The sequence below is a fragment of the Cherax quadricarinatus genome, chromosome 85, assembly GCF_038502225.1.
Source record: "Cherax quadricarinatus isolate ZL_2023a chromosome 85, ASM3850222v1, whole genome shotgun sequence".
Lineage (NCBI taxonomy): Eukaryota > Metazoa > Arthropoda > Malacostraca > Decapoda > Parastacidae > Cherax > Cherax quadricarinatus.
Window position 1 is genome coordinate 18,067,436 of NC_091376.1, and position 17,799 is coordinate 18,085,234.

General features: G+C 39.9%; 2 protein-coding genes across 4 annotated transcripts in view; both read left to right on the forward strand.

The window, feature by feature from the left end:
* LOC128703245 (UDP-glycosyltransferase UGT5) overlaps positions 1–15,324 on the forward strand; it is a 58,417-nt gene extending 43,093 nt beyond the window's left edge. Inside the window, exons 7-8 of the mRNA XM_070103463.1 lie at positions 5,891–6,110; positions 14,750–15,324. Coding sequence (XP_069959564.1) covers positions 5,891–6,110; positions 14,750–15,035 — 506 coding nt within the window. The 3' untranslated portion in view covers positions 15,036–15,324. The remainder of the gene's footprint in view (positions 1–5,890; positions 6,111–14,749) is intronic.
* Positions 1–17,799, forward strand: part of LOC128703110 (UDP-glycosyltransferase UGT5) — a 442,390-nt gene that overhangs the window by 48,274 nt on the left and 376,317 nt on the right. The gene's annotated exons all lie outside the window — the stretch shown is intronic.

A 17,799-nucleotide genomic window follows, 5' to 3' on the forward strand; every position in this document is an offset into this window, starting at 1 on the left:
GCAAGGCAGGTACATATGTAGGAATGTTTGTAGAAAACACTTTCTGCAACATTCTCGGACGTATAGGGTGACACACAGCAAATCTGATTAGTTTAATGTTCTTAAGTTACATAAAGCTTAAGTATGTGGGTGTATTTACTTCTTAGGTAATTTTATTCAATATGTCACTAGATTAGTTGATGCTGATTAAAATGACGCTTTGAGCTGAGTACGACTATGATTATTTCGTAACTAGCTTCCCGTAAAGTTGTGAAGTTCCTCCCTCCCCGTCCCTGTAAAGGAAGAGAAGGGACGGGTGGAGGTGGAAGAAAAGCAGACGACAGTCTCTCATTGTAATGTGACACAGCCCAACAGTTTACACTTCTGAGGAACCTCAGAGAGAAGTTTTCTCCTCTCTGTTGCGAGCCTTGCAAAAGTACATAGCTTCTGACGGCGCAAAGAGGGTGCAAAAGATCTTGTGCTAAAAATTTCCATCCACATTTGGATTGTTCCACACACACACACACACACACATATATATATATATATATATATATATATATATACATATATATATATATATATATATATATATATATATATATATATATATATATATATATATATATGTGTGTGTGTGTGTGTGTATACATATAAGCAAAACAACCACTGTGAATGAATAGAGAAATTCCAAGCACTGCTCTAGGTTTTGGCCTAAGTTTTGCAACTTCAAAAAAACTTTGAAAATTTTTCTGATTTATCCACTAATGAAATTAATATTAGTAAGGGAATGGTATATAGCTCTGTTAAAAAAAACATTCCCAATTGCCTTCATAGATTCTTTAAGTCTTATGATACACATAATAATAATAAAAATTTGCACCTTACTAAAGCAGATAAAATAAATGTAATAGTAATTATGAAAGAAAATGATTGCCAAGAAAAAATGAATAATCTCTTAGATGATACTGAAACCTTTTCTAAACTTAGAAAAAATTCCCTAGAAACAGTTAACAGCAATTTTAATAAAACAATAAAACTACTGAAAGGCAGAGATGAATTAATCAAACAATTTACTTCCGCTAATCCATCTTTACCTTACATGAATGGACTAATTAAAACACACAAACCAGGGAATCCAGTCAGACCAATTATTAGCTCCATAGGATCAGTTTCATATAAATTATCCAAATGGCATATTGACATTTTGAGCTCTATTGTTGGCAAAATTTCTAACTTTAATGTTAAAAACAACATAGATTTAGTTGATAAATTAAGCTCCTTGACTGACTTAAATGATTTTAACATGGTTAGTTTTGATGTTACTTCCTTGTTTACGAAAGTTCCTGTTGATGATTTATTAAGTTTCTTATCTGAAGAACTCGTTAATTATGATTTACCATTGCCAGTTCCTACTATCATTAAACTTATTAAACTTTGCATTGTTGATGCAAAATTTGTATTTAATGATAAGTTTTACACTCAGAAGTTTGGTATGGCAATGGGAAATCCTCTTTCACCTGTTCTTAGTAACCTATACATGGAATTTTTTGAAACAAGGCTGCTTAACACAATCCTCCCTTATAGACCTAAATGGTTCAGGTATGTTGATGATATTTTGTCTTATGCCCAAGAATGTAGATATACACCATTTCCTTGGTAAATTAAATAGCTTAGCCCATTCTATAAACTTTACTGTTGAGTTTGAAGAAAATAACTCATTGCCTTTTTCTAGATGTTTTCTAGATGAATTCAAATATAAAATTTGCAGAAAACCTACAAATAACTGTTCCTATGTATGCTATTATTCTTCATATCAAGATAGTTAAAATGTCTGTGTCCTCATCAATGTTTTTGAGAGCTTAACGTATTTGTAGTCCAGAGTTCATAGACGAGGAAATATCCAAAATTTATGAAATAGGTAATGATTTGAAATACCCAAGAAATGTAATTGATAAACCTTTAAAATTGCTAGATTATTATTATAATCAAAAAGAAGCGCTAAGCCACAAGGGCTATACAGCGCTGCAGGGTAGGGAAGGAAGCAAGGGAATTGGATGGCAGAAGGGAGGGGGGATGATCAGCAGGTTACAGAAAACAGCGGGGCAGGGGATAGTACGGGGGTAGAAGGTAGCAAGAGATTGAAGTAGAAAGGGCTGAAGGTATCAGAATTTGTGAAGTAAGTCAGTCGTTGTTAAAAAGTCAATGAGAGAGTCCGGATGAAAGGTGGGTCCATCAGCGAGAAGGGAAGGTAAAGAGAGAGCAGCGGAGTAAAATTGCTAGAAATACTTTTTACAATGCAAAAAAGGGACAACCAGCCTTATTCAACTAAAAATATGTTGGTTCTCCCTTACCATGAAAACTTGGTTGATATGTCTTTTCTTCTTAAGACGTCTAATATCAAAGTTGTATTTAAAAATCTTGATACAGTAAAAAACTTTTGAAAAAGAATTCCCCCAAAATGCTGACAGATGTGTCTATAAGATTCCTTGTAAAATTTGCGATAAAGCTTATTACGGTCAAATTGGTAAAAGTTTCGAACTAAGATTAAAACAACATAAATATAGCTCTAGAACTGGACAAGATTCCAAGGCTCTATTTATTCATGTGAGAGATTTTTACCCATCCAATTGATTTTCAAAAAGTTGAGAAAGTTGAATCTAGCAAGTCCATGGTCGACAGGAATATAATTGAATCTTGTTTCATAAAAAGCAGTTTTGACAATAATATGAATATTTCCTTTGGTTTATATAAATTAGATCCATTTATAATTAATAGAATTTGGGAAGAATTTAATAATACATTGGACAAATAATAAATTTTATATTCTTAATTGTTGGGTAGAATAGTTTGTTCGTGGGTTGTGTGAAAGACCTGTCTAGTTGGGCCAGTGGGCCTGCTGCAGTGTTCCCTTTTTTATGAGTCGCGTGTCAGGTGTTGCTTTGTTGTGGGATGTGATAGTTAGGTGTGGTCTAGACCACATAATGACACCCTTTGAAGTTGAGGGTAACAGATCGGCATTGAACTGGATCCCCAGCCATGCTGGCATCCGGGGAAATGAGGCGGCAGATGATGCAGCCAAGGCAGCAACAGACTATCCACATGTTAGGATTACAGTCCCCATCAGCCTACGACAGACCAAACTGGTGGCCGCCAGAGCCATGAAACTTATGGGGGAGGTCTTAGGTGATACACCATCTCAACAGAGGTACCAAGCAGCGAATCAGGGAGAACCCCCTCCATATGACTGAAGCTAGTCCAGAGCGCAGTGTACCGCCATCCATCGGCTTCGTTTGGGCTTTCCCACAGCCAAGATGATGGTAGACAAGGCTGAGGAGATGTGCCAGTACTGTCAGCACGTTGTCCAGCTGCCCCTTACACACTATCTTCTGGAGTGCGAAGAATAGAGAAAGTAAAGCATCCAAGGAAGCTATATAAGGGGTCTGGCCAGCACCTCACTATCAGATCCCACAACGGTTAAACACCTGACGCGCGCCGACCCAACTTGGATAGGTCCTTTGCACAACCCACCCCACAAACTATTATACCCAAGAAAATTTAAAAATTATTTGTCCAGTGTATTATTAAATTCTTCCCAAATTCTATTAATTATAAATGGATCTAATTTATATAAACCAAAGGAAATATTCATATTATTGTCAAAACTGCTTTTTATGAAACAAGATTCAATTATATTCCTGTCGACCATGGACTTGCTTGATACTACTTTCTCAACTTTTTGAAAATCAATTGGATGGTTAAAATCTCTTACATGAATAAATAGAGCATTGGAATCTTGTCCAGTTCTAATGCTATATTTATGTTGTTTTAATCTTAGTTCGAGATTTTTACGATAAAGTTTATTACGGTCAAACTGGTAAAAATCTCGAACTAAGATTAAAACAACATAAATATAGCATTAGAACTGGACAAGATTCCAATGCTCTATTTATTCATGTAAGAGATTTTAACCATCCAATTGATTTTCAAAAAGTTGAGAAAGTAGTATCAAGCAAGTCCATGGTCGACAGGAATATAATTGAATCTTGTTTCATAAAAATCAGTTTTGACAATAATATGAATATTTCCTTTGGTTTATATAAATTAGATCCATTTATAATTAATAGAATTTGGGAAGAATTTAATAATACACTGGACAAATAATTTTTAAATTTTCTTGGGTATAATAGTTTGTGGGGTGGGTTGTGCAAAGGACCTATCCAAGTTGGGTCGGCGCGCGTCAGGTGTTTAACCGTTGTGGGATCTGATAGTGAGGTGCTGGCCAGACCCCTTACATAGCTTCCTTGGATGCTTTACTTTCATAGTTCCTTGATAATGTGAGTAGTCACGAAAGCGCATGGAATTTCTCTATTCTTTCAGAGTGGTTGTTTTGCATATATATATATATATATATATATATATATATATATATATATATATATATATATATATATATATATATATATATGCAATATATATCTCCAGGACTTGAGTCCTGGAGATGGGAAGTACAGTGCCTGCACTCTGAAGGAGGGGTGTTAATGTTGCAGTTTAAAAACTGTAGTGTAAAGCACCCTTCTGGCAAGACAGTGATGGAGTGAATGATGGTGAAAGTTTTTCTTTTTCGGGCCACCCTGCCTTGGTGGGAATCGGCCGGTGTGATAATAAAAAAAAAATAATATATATTAATATATATATATATATATTAATATATATATATATATATATATATATATATATATATATATATATATATATATAAGTCGTGCCGAATAGGCAGAACTTGCGATCTTGGCTTAAATAGCAACGCTCATCTTGCCATATAGGACAAGTGAAAATCTGTGTATGCAATAATTTCGCCAAAATCATTCTGAACCTAACGAAAAAAATATATTTCACTGTGTTTGTTTAGTATTAAATTACTGTAAACAAATCTAAATTATATTTAGTTGGGTTAGGCTAAAACAAATTGCGCTTGTTATAATAAGGTTAGGTAAGTTTTCTAAGTTCCTTTTGGTGAAAAATTATAAATTTTTACATCAACATTAATGAAAAATATATATCTTTAAACGTATAAGAGAAAATTTTAGAAAGGACTTAATTTTAAATGAGTTCCTGCTAATTGACCAGTTTTACATATTAGGCACAACATAAACATATATATATATATATATATATATATATATATATATATATATATATATATATATATATATATATGTCGATGGAGACTCGAACCTATGAAGTTAGGGACAATGTACACAGTGTTCTAACCACCGTACCACACTGGACCAATACCTCGGCGCCCAGCCAACGCTAGACGTGTAAATCCCGAACAAAGATAACACTTTTCAATCTTTTTCATCTTTGAAAATGAAACTTGGGTTTCGTCAGAAGATTATTGTTCAGTGTAACGTCGTTCGATTTTCTGTCCTTGAAACAAAGCTACTTCTCTTACTCTTTTAAACGTGCAACAAGCTGTTTCTTTCCCAATAGGTTAGAAAAGTACAATTAGTCGGCTTCCTTATGCCATAGTCATCTAATAAACTGGTCCTTTCCGTTTCCAAACACATTTATCCATTTTTAAACGGCCACAAATGCTCCTCTAGCAATCTCGCTTGAAAATATTTTACCTTTGCCTTTCTTTCCGTAGGTGCTTGCCTCTCCCATTGCATTAATAAATCTTTAGAACCTAACTATAACCGTCTCCTAACGTCTGTCTGCCATAGCCGTCTCCTAACCTCCGAGTACCGTAGCCGTCTCTTAACCTCCGTCTGCCATAGCCTCATTCTAGGTTTCTTTTATGTTCCCAATTAAAACTTAAAAGCGTCAACGACGACCCGAGAGATCTTTCAGTTTTCATTAATAATGTACCATCCTCTCTCTTGTTTTCACTAACATTGTTCCACAGCTCACAACAACGTGAAGGTGTTCATCACACACGGTGGTCTCCTCAGTATGCAAGAAGCCATCTACCACGCCATGCCACTCCTCGCTCTACCTCTCTACGGTGACCAACCCAAGAACAGCATGTTTATTAAGAACTCTGGACTAGGAGACTTTTTGATATGGGAAGAACTTACTGTGGACATGATCGTTGACGCTCTCACCAAAATTCTAAACGACCCTAAGTATGTATATATGGTAAAATAAATACCAATTTAAAAACAAAATCTTTTAACGTGTAAGGGAATTATTCTTTTATGGAAGTATATTCTCTCCAGTTTTGTAACAAAGTTTTTTACTCTCAGTTCACTCTTATCCAAGAAAACTTATGAATTTCGAAGTCGTATTTTCTTTTTTCATTTTAAGAAAAAATGTAATGACCTTCTTGATCTAGATAAATAAATAAATAAATAAAAGATCATCATTTATTCAATAACTGCCTTGTCATGAGAGTAGATATCAAAATTCATGAATTTTTGAACTGTAACATCCACACTACTCCTGAGTGTAGGCACTGTACTTTCCACCCTCTTCAAGGCGGCCTTGTTGGCATGGTGAAGAGGCTCTTGGTCTGAGGAATTAGACCTGTTGGTCCCCTTCCTCAGACCGAAATTAATTACCCTCAATCCCCCCTTCCCTATCCCATCCTCCCCAGCCTCCCCTTTTTCCTTTCCTCCTCCTCCTCCTCCCCACCCCTCCCTTTTGCTCTTCCTTTTTGGCCTTTGGGATTTTTTCCCACAGGCGCGCTAGTTCCTAGGTAGGGGAAAGGATACCGGGGACCATCCCATTCCATTGAGGTTCTTGGCGGTGGCGTAGTTTGCCGTGGAATCTGGATTACCTTTCGGATTCCGGGGGTGGTGGCCGAAGGAGGTATGCTTTGTGGCAGATATCCGGCCGCTCTCTCTTTTCTCCACTGAGGTAGCTCGGCAGATGTGAGGTTGCTATCCCAGATTGCTGGTTTACTGGCATGATGGGTAGGGTATGGCACGGGTTCCATGCTGCATCTGTGCTACTTGCTGTGCTGAGGTCCTCTTGGGCGCGGAGGGAGATTTCTGGCTCTTTCATTCCTCCTAGGAACTATCCCTCCCCGGTTCCCCCTTTTTTTATTTTTTTTTTATTTTTATTTTATTTTCTTCTTTCTTGTTTTTTTTCTTAAAAACAAAAAGAAAGAAGTAACCTAACCATGGAGTACCCGATCCATGACCCCGCTACCCCTGGGCCCCTTCTTGTTACCGCACCCCGTTCTGACCTCACCTCGTCTTTTGGCCATTCTTCGGACATTCCTAAGGCCCCTTTACCTCTTTCTGGTGTTGTTTCCTCATCTGCTTCAGGTACCGGGGCTTCCACTGACTCCTTCGATTTGTCTGATTTCCGCTTTCCTTTGACTATGCTTCCGGCTTCTCCCTCTACCGTGAGGCGATTTTCGAATTGCCAGCCTGTCCCACGTCGGACCGACTCTGGTCCCACTTCTAAAAGTCAACGATAATCTCCTAATGATGCTACTTCATTACCTTCCCATTCTACTCGGAAAAGACCGACACGTCATGCACTCCCTCTCCACACTCTGTTTCGGACCACACAATGGACTAAATTCTTTACATTAAGACCGACTTCTATTGCCTATCTTTCCGACCATAGTATTGGCAAAGCGCTCTTACACCACGTTGGTAGAGATATTTCCTTTCATTCTCTTAAGAGTGGTACGCAGATCATCACAGTCCAGAATTCTACCCAAGCTTATGATCTTTCTCTTCTTTCACATATCAATACTATTCCTATCACTATTGTAAAACATCATTCCCTCAATTCTTGTAGTGGTACTGTTATTCTGCCCCATACCATAGTCCAACAGAATTTCCAGACATGTGGCACTGACATTCTCGAACAGCTGGAACTCCAAGATCTACCAATTCTCAAGGTAGAAGACGATACCCTTGCAATGCGGCTCATTTAACTTTTGACAGCCGTAAACTCCCATCCTCTGTTTATGTAGCAGGACATCGGTTACAAGTTCGGAAGGTGATCCCTACACCGCAACAGTGCAGGAATTGCTGGCGATTTGGCCACCCAGCAAAATATTGCAGATCTATAGCCGAATGCCCAGTCTGTGGTGCCGATGACCATTCTAGTACGTCTTGCAGTCGAACTCCCTCTTGCCTTAATTGTCATGAGGCTCACCCTTCGTACTCTCACCGTTGCCAAGTCTACTTAAATGAGCGAGAAATTCGTTGCCTCAAAGAGGCAGAAGGTCTCCCTTATGCTATGGCGGTTTCTCATCTCCGCCTCCAAGGGAGACTGCCCTGTGTTTCTTATTCTAGTGTTTCAAAGCGTCCCCCCACTTCTGGGGTCACATCTTCTGCAGCCGCCTCTGCAGTTGCCAGTCTCATAGTCACTCCTGTATCTAATTATTTTGCTGTCCTGGGCTCAGACATCCCTACTTCAACTCCTCAGTCTGTCCTCACTTCTTCGTGTCCTCCCTCACAAACCCCGGTATCGACAAGACCTCATACGACACCTCCTCCCAATCGTCCCTCTACTTCTCAGAGGCCCAAAAAATCTCCTTTAACCCCTCCTTCCCTTCATCCACCTCCACATTTTACCTTCCCGGTTTCTGTACCTGGGTCTTCCCCTCTCACTGGCTCTGTTACAAGTGTGGAGGTTCATCCTCCTCCTCGTACTGTGCCTTCTTCCCCTGTCCCCTCCCAAATTTCTTCCTCTTCTGCCACCTCCCAGGTTTCTGCCTCTTCTGTCCCCTCCCACATTTCTCCAGTTCCCTCCACCCTTTCGCCCCACCCTACCTTGGTACAGTCCATTACAGCTCCAATCTTTACTCAAACTCCTCCTCCTTCCATCTCCAATATTGCCTCCCATACTACGTCTCTGAACTCTGAAACACTTGAAGCAGTCTGTGAATATATTGCAGAGACCAAACCATCAATGGACACTGATCCACCCTCTGTTCCTTCTCTTTCCTCTTCTCCATCTGCACAACTCCTTTCTTCACAACGCACCGTTCCTTCGCTACTTGAACGTTTTCCTTTGCCACCGCATGTGGACTTTTCTAACCCCTCTAGTCCGTAGGTACCCTTACCTGCGGATTTCAGGTATCTTTATCGTTGCCAAACATGGCCTATTTACAGTTTTCCACTGTTGGTGTTTGCTTACAGGAACCAAAATTACACTCTTCCGTTATCTATCCTATCTCAGGCTATAATTTATTGTATTCTTCAGATCCTTTTCCTGATGGGACCTTTAATGAAAGTGCCCTTCTTCTATGCACTGATATTCAGTACCACCAGTTCGTACTTCGCTGCATTACACAGCAGCCCGTATCCACTTGCATAGGTAGTATACACTCTGTTCTTTGCATCTCTCGCCTTCTCGGGCATTATCTATCCCAGATATTGCCTTTCTTGTTTCATCATTACCGCCACCACTTCTGTTACTTGGCGATTTTAATGCCCATCATTTCCTCTGCAGGGGTCTCACTGTGATTCCCGTGGCATTCAGTTAGAGGCTTTTCTTGCTACCAACCCCCTCCATGTTTTATATACAGGTACTCACACCCATTTTGATCCTCTGACTCATACTATCTCTTGCATCGATCTCTCAGTCTACTCTTCCTCCGCTGCATTAGACTTCACCTGGTCTGTTCTCTCGGATTTACATGATAGTGATCATTTCCCAATCATTCTTACTTCCCCTTCACATTCACCACCTCTTCGTAACCCACACTGGCAATTTGATCAGGCAAATTGGAACCTTTACTCACAACTAACTGTTTTTAATGAGGTTCCTTCTTCGTCCTCCATTGATGAGCTTTTACACCTCTTCTCGTCCTCCGTTTTAACCGCAGCTTCTCATTCTATACCCCAAACTTCGGGCAGGCATTCTCAGAAATGCGTGCCTTGGTGGTCTTCTGCTTGTGCTCGTGCAGTACGTTTGAAACGCACTGCATGGGGCAGGTACCAGTACAAAAGAACCACGGAGAGACTTCTTGATTTTAAGCAGAAGCGTACAATTACTCGCCGTGTCATCCGTGATGCTAAACGCACTTGCTGGCGAGATTATGTCTCCACCATCACCTCTGCTTCCTCTATGAGTGTAGTCTGGAAAAAAGTACAAAAACTGAGTGGTAAATATTCTCCTGACCCGGCTCCTGTTCTGCGGGTTGCCGGTGTTGATATAGCAAACCCACTAGATGTTGCCAATGAAATTGGCAACCATCTGGTCCGTATTTCTCAGGGGCTCCCTCTATGCCCCTCGTTTCTTTCCTCAAAGTCTGCCAGAGAGTTAGCACCCTTTGACTTTTCTTCTCTCAGAGAAGAACAGTATAATGTGCCTTTTACACTTCAGGAACTGGAGGCAACACTCTCAGCTTGCTGATCATTGGCAGCTGGGCCCGACGACATTCATATTCATATGCTACAACATTTACATCAGTCAGCCCTTGCAGTCCTATTATGCCTTTTCATTCTTATTTGGTCACAGGGAGTTCTTCCACAGCTGTGGAAATCTGCCATTGTTCTCCCTTTCTGTAAACCGGGTACTACGGGACATGAAGCCTCCCACTATCGTCCCATCCCATTGCTCTTACCAGTGCAGTTTGCAAAGTGATGGAACGCCTGGTAAATAGACATTTAGTGTGGTATTTAGAGACACACAACAGTCTCTCCACTCGTCAATATGGCTTTCGTAAGGAACGTTCTATCATAGACCCCTTACTACGCTTAGATACGTATGTTCGTAATGCCTTTGCGAATAACCACTCAGTTATTGCCATACTTTTTGACCTTGAGAAGGCATATGACACAACTTGGAGGTATAATATTTTGGCCGAAGCCCACTCCTTAGGCCTTCGAGGCAATCAACCATCCTTCCTTAAGAACTTTTTAACTGACAGACATTTCCGTGTTCGGGTTAATAATGTGCTCTCCCCGGACTTTATCCAAGCTGAAGGTGTCCCTCAGGGATGTGTTCTGAGCACAACACTTTTTCTCCTTGCTATAAATGATTTGGCCTCTAGTCTTCCATCCAATATTTGGTCCTCACTCTATGTTCATGACTTCTCTATAGCCTGTGCAGGCGCTGACTGTCACCTCATTACAGTTTCTCTCCAACATGCGATCGACCGTGTTTCCAATTGGGCCACCACACATGGGTTTAAATTTTCCAGTACCAAAACTCACCAAATTACTTTCACTAGACGCTCTGTCATCTCCGATCATACTTTGCACCTCTATGGCTCCCTTATCCCTGAACGTGATAGTCAGGTTTCTAGGCCTCCTCTTTGACCGTTGGTTATCCTGGAAACCTCACATTACCTCTCTGAAGGCAACTTGTCACAGCCAGCTCAACCTTCTTAAAACCTTTGCTCATCTTTCTTGGGGAGCTGACTGTCGAACTCTCTTTCGCCTACATTCCGCCCTCATTTTATCGAAACTTGATTATGGTGACCAGATCTATTCAGCGGCCTCTCCTGCTACTTTCTCTAGCCTTAACCCCATTCATCACCAAGGATTACGTTTATGCCTTGGTGCTTTTCGCTCTTCCCCTGTTGAGAGCCTCTATGCAGAATCGAACATTCCATCCTTATCCGATCGCCGTGATCCCCATTGCCTTCGCTACTATGTACACTCTCATGATCTACGCAATCCTTCCATTTATAGAATGGTCGCCGATACTAGTAGACATTCTTTATTTGTTTGCCGCCCCTGTTTGCTCCGTCCCTTCTCCCTTCGCTTACATTCGCTCTTGTCTTCTCTTCAATTACTACCTTTCTATGCTCATGTAGCATCTCACTTTTCCCTACCTTTTCTCATGCCATTGCAGTGCACACAGATGGCTCTAAGTCTTCTGATGGCGTAGGATTTGCAGCAGTGTTTCCTGGCAGCGTCGTACGAGGGCATTTACTATCTTCGGCTAGTATCTTTATTGCTGAATTGTATGCCATTCTTGCAGCACTTATCTGTTTTGCATCTATGTCTATGTCATCATTTGTGGTTGTCTCAGACTCCCTTAGTGCTTTACAGGCTATACAGAAATTTGATTCACTTCACCCCTTAGTCGTCCGTATCCAACTTTGGCTACGCCGCATCTCTTCTAAGCATAAAGATATTGTTTTTTGTTGGGTCCCTGGTCATGTTGACGTACAGGGCAATGAACAGGCAGACACTGCTGCGCGGTCAGCAGTACATGACCTACCAGTTTCATATAGAAGTGTTCCATTTACGGACTATTTTGATAAATTAGACACATGTGCAACTCTTGGGTATCTTTATTGAGGAAACGTTTCGCCACACAGTGGCTTCATCAGTCCATACGTAGGAGAAACTTGAAGAACAGGAGGAGAATGAGGTAATCAGTCCCTCAACCTTGAGTCGATGTGTTCAGTTCATCAATGTTGAGGGACTGATTACCTCATTCTCCTCCTGTTCTTCAAGTTTCTCCTGCGTATGGACTGATGAAGCCACTGTGTGGCGAAACGTTTCCTCAATAAAGATACCCAAGAGTTGCACATGTGTCTAATTTATCAACATGTCGGTTCTCTGAACCATTCATCTACAAACCTGTCAGACACTGCAACTTCTTGGGATCTTAATACTTAGGAATTCTTCGCTTGCCTAATTCTTAGGCACGACCTACTTCCACATTGAACAAATGTGACACCACCTATGACTGCTGCACCTCTCCTGCCATACGGTTTATAAGCTGCTTCTCCGCTCATATGCCGTATTCTATTCAAGATTGATGGACTGAACACATCGACTCAAGGTTGAGGGACTGATTACCTAATTCTCCTCCTGTTCTTCAAGTTTCTCCTACGTATGGACTGATGAAGCCACTGTGTGGCGAAACGTTTCCTCAATAAAGATACCCAAGAGTTGCACATGTGTCTAATTTATCAACATGTCGGTTCTCTGAACCATTCATCCACGGACTATTTTGCTGCAATAGCTACCCACCTTCACACCTGTTGGCAACAACGTTGGTCTACTCTGCCCGGTAACAAAGTTCAATCTATTAAACCGAGTATAGGTTACTGTCCGTCTTTTTGTCACCAGTGTCGAGGTTGGAAATATAAACACATATGCAGTATAATGTGATCCTTTATTGACTACGTTTCGAAACGTAGTCAATAAAGGATCACATTATACTGCATATGTGTTTATATTTCCATTGTGTCGGTCTTTTATACCACTTATTTCCAGTGTCGAGGTTGGGAGACTACTCTCCCGTCTTCGCATTGGCCATACTCGTCTTACTCATGGTTATCTCATGGAGAGGCGCCCTGCACCTCTCTGTAAGAATTGTCATGTTCCATTGTCGGTTAGCCACATTCTATTAGACTGCCCACTTTATCAACGAGCACGCAGAATATACCTCCAACGTCGTCTTCACTCCGCTGCTCTCTCTTTACCTTCCCTTCTCGCTGATGGACCCACCTTTCATCCGGACTCTATTGACTTTTTGACAACTGACTTACTTCACAAACTCTGATGATACCTTCAGCCTTTCTACCTCAATCTCTTGCTATCCTCTACCCCCGCACTATCCCCTGCCCTGCTGTTTTCTGTAACCTACTGATCATCCCCTCCCCCCTTCTACCTCCCAATACCCTCGCTTCCTTCCCTACCCTGCAGTGCTGTATAGCCCTTGTGGTTTAGTGCTTCTTTTTGATTATAATAATAATAATAATGAACTTCCCACATGTAGAATTCATGCCTGGCTAATTGACCTTCATTAATCATTTAATAAATGTTACCTTATGCTTTCTTAATATCGCCTTTAACTTTTACCTTGTTATTACACTTTGATGCACCGTTTTTGTTCCTGGCAAATAAGTTTTATTTTCCAACTCCTTTTATTGCAAAACAATAGTAAATACCCATCATTCCTTTTAAACCTTGCTTTTGTGGTTTACAGGTTGAATATTTGACAAAAAAATGGCTAAATCTCAATATTTTTTGCTGGTTTTGGATGTAAAACAAAAACATGTAATAAAATAAATAAAACTGACAAAAATAAAATTTACACAAATTTTATTTTAAACTTTCTGACACATTTAAAAAGTTAAAAATGGGCAGCTTTTCTAGATTTGCGAACATGCAACAAATCACTTTAGCGCTGTCTACCATCAGGTTTTCATTATAAGATTCTTGATATCTGTGTTCAAAGTCCATTATATCTTGGTGGAAGTGCTCCCCTTGCTCCTCTGAGTATGCTCCCATATTCTCCTTGAAATTGTCAAGATGAGCATGAAGGATATGGACCTTAAGGGACATCCTACAACCCATCTGACCATATTATTATTATAATAAAAAAGAAGCGCTAAACCACAAGGGCTATACAGCGCTGCCATCTGACCATAGCATTTTACCAAAGTCTCAACAAGTTCCACATAATTGTCAGCCTTGTTGTTGCCCAGAAAGGCCTGTGCTACGGCAACAAAACTCTCCCAGGCTTCCTTTTCCTTCTCTGTGAGCTTCTTTGGAAATTCTGAGCACTCCATGATTTTCCTGACTTGTGGTCCAGTAAAGATGCCAGCCTTCACCTTTGCCTCTGATAGCTTGGGAAAGAAGTCTTGAAGTCTTAAGAAATGGTGGTGACGTTTTCTTTGGCTTGTCACCTGCACACTTTCATCCACCAAGTCCCACTCTTATATTACATTTTAATTCTAAGGCTCACAAGTCTTCAATTCGAGCATTTGAACCCCTGTCCTTTCCTTTCATAACTAATCATATAACATTTCTGCAACTTCTCATTTTTGATCTGTAACTTGTATGTGTAATCTTTCAGTTTTTCTCACTGTACTTGTTCACAGGTATAAGGAAAATGTGCTGAGGATGTCGGAGCCGCTGCGGGATCAACCTGTACCACCCACGGAACTGGCAGTGTTCTGGACGGAGTACGTCATCCGTCACAGAGGTGCGCCTCACCTGAGGTCACCAGCGGCACAGCTCTCCTGGGTGGAGTTCCTCATGCTGGACGTGATCTTCCTCTTCCACCTGGCTATGATTGTCCTTCTATTCATTTTACGTCGCATCGTCAGAATCATCACTACTAAAATCTTCGGCAGAGACGACAGGATGAAGAAGAAAAATGATTAGAAATACCTCTTGTAGGAAGAAGTTGATCGCAAAACAAGTTTTTATGCTGTTTACAGAGTTTCTCTGATATATACACCTCTCGGTGTATATATGGTGCTGCTTTAACTGTTCCTCGTTTATTTGTTAATTATACTTGTAGTTTTAACTTAATTATATTTTCCCAACAATTAAAATAATTACTGTGTAATAATCATGTATTGGTTTACATTTTTTTTTACAAAAGACTTATTTATTGATTAATTTACATTCATTTTCTTATTACAAATAAAAATTTCACACTGTCTCTAGACTCGTATTTTAAAGTCTGCTGAAAGTTCTGGTATTACCTCTACATAGCCTCAATATTTCTTCCAAGCAGATCTTTTGTTGAGTTATGATTACCTAATATTTCAGTGGATGAAGAAACTGATGATTAGTTACTAATCAGTTCATAAATTTGAATACTAAATTTGTTATGTAAATTAACTTAGTTAAAAATGAAAGTCTCACAGTATCTGTGGCTAACTTGGAAACCTTCAGTTAAGTGGCAGCAATAACTGTCTCAGGTCAGTTATGTTCACCAGATAAACAACTCTGTCCATTAACCTACAGTGAATTCTTTTTGAAATGTTTTATTGAATATCTTCGTGGGTCTGTCCTTTATAATAATCTGATGAATTTCCAATTACAAGAATATGGTAAAATTGAAGAACACGTTCAAATTTATTTTTATAATTGAATGACATATTTAAAATTATTATAATTAAAAAAAGTTCAAAATAAGTATTATTGTAAATAAAAGAGAATAAAAATTATTATTGTAATTGAAAGGCACGTTCAAAATTATTGTGACTGAAGAACATGTTCAAAATATTTAATAATTGAAGGACATTTTCAAATTTATTAAAATAAAGGACACGTTCAAAATTATTATTGCAATTATCTTGCATCTGGTGGATCTCGTCTACCAGATTCCTAACATCAACTTATTTACTGTAGTTGCAAATCCACTGCAAACTGACCTTATTATCTGACCAAACAATAGTTGTTTTAGGGATTGACTGCAAGATGCCCCTTATATAAACAGCAAGTTTAACTCCAACAATAAACATCGTCAGTTGTGATGTAATGTTTCCTGCCTTATGAAAGCTGTCTTGCCTGTAAAGGAGAACTAACTATAAATTTCTGTGTTACATAATAAGCAACAGCACCATATTCTGTTGCCTATTTATGTATCATTCTATAAAAGTATGTATGTGAAAAGTTATGAGATCAGTTCAAGCCGTAAGAAACAATTGTCATTGAGTATACAAAAATATGGACAGGTAGTTTGAACTGTGGTCTCGAGATTAAAAGATGGAACCGGGACTGTTGCCCTCGAGACTATGGTTCGAAACCCTAGTCAACCTAGATAAATCTTTACTAAGTTTTGCGACATTGCTCTCAGGAAAATAGCTTGAGCAATTATCTTTAACTGCACTGAATTATTGTTCCTCTCAGAGGCAAATTTCCTGCCTGTTTTCTCTTATTTGCTTCCTCATAAAAATTCCTTAACTCTTCCTAACTCTTGGCTGCTCTTTGGAAATTTTCAATATAAAATTATTTGCTCATAAACCCATAATATGGACTTTCTGAGTTCTTTAACTGAGTATCAGTTGTAACCGGGAGACGAAAAGGACTGGAAATACAGCCAAACTGAACTTTTTTCAGTCTGTATATCCTGACATGATTGTTCGGATCTCAAAGATCTAACGGTTAGGAACAACCTAATAGTCTCGGTTTATCTCTTGTAACCCTTACGCAAGAAAAGTTTTAATAAAATCAGCCGTAAAAGCATGTATTTTTGTTCTATAACTGAGAAGTACATCACTTATCTTCTAAGGTAATGATGGGTGAATTAGGCTAGGGTCATTTGACTTGGAGATCCCACACAATTAAACTCTTTATACATTTTTTGGAGTTTTAACTTCATGGTGAGGTACATAATGTCCATAAATTCTACTCTGATTGGAGGTACTTCTTCAGTATATTCGTCTCTCGACCTGCGGGGAGAGAGGACGCTTCTACAGGTTCTCTTGCACGCTACCTGGTGAGGAAAACATAGCATTAGCACCAAGATGGCGGACCGACTGTACCGGCGCATAAATACTGTCTGCATTCAGCTGGTTAGAGGATCTTTAAGCAACGACACGATGAACGTTCTCCTGCCAAGCATTATCAGGGACTGTTATGGCATCCCCAATGAAGAGCTGTATGGTGTGGCACTGAATGGAATGTCAAGGGTCTTCGTGAAGTTCATGAGGGCTGACTTCTACTCTACCATCGTAGACGAATTTCAAGAAAGACGGATGAGTATCAATTCGGCAGTGGAAGTATGCTTACATGATGTGTCTAAGTATTTTACTTGGGTGAAGGTAAGGAATGTACCTTTTGAGGCAACAGCATACAGCCTACAAGATGTGTTCAGTGGTTATGGAACTGTACACTCGACGAGCATGGGAATGTGGAGGGACGGCCCTTATGAGGGGATGCCGGAAGGATCCTTCACACTGAAAATGACCCTGAGGAGGCCGATACCATCATATGTTACTTTGCATAACCATAGAACACAGGTTTTTGTACACTATGCGGGACAGAGGAAGACGTGCCGTTTATGTGACTCTTATGAGCACATGGTGGCACAATGCCCCAGGAGACAGGGCCCTAGGCGTCAGGAGACAGCTTCTGTGGATACGCCATTAGAAGCCGCGGACGTTATGACGGGTGAAGTGGAAAGCCGGGGTAC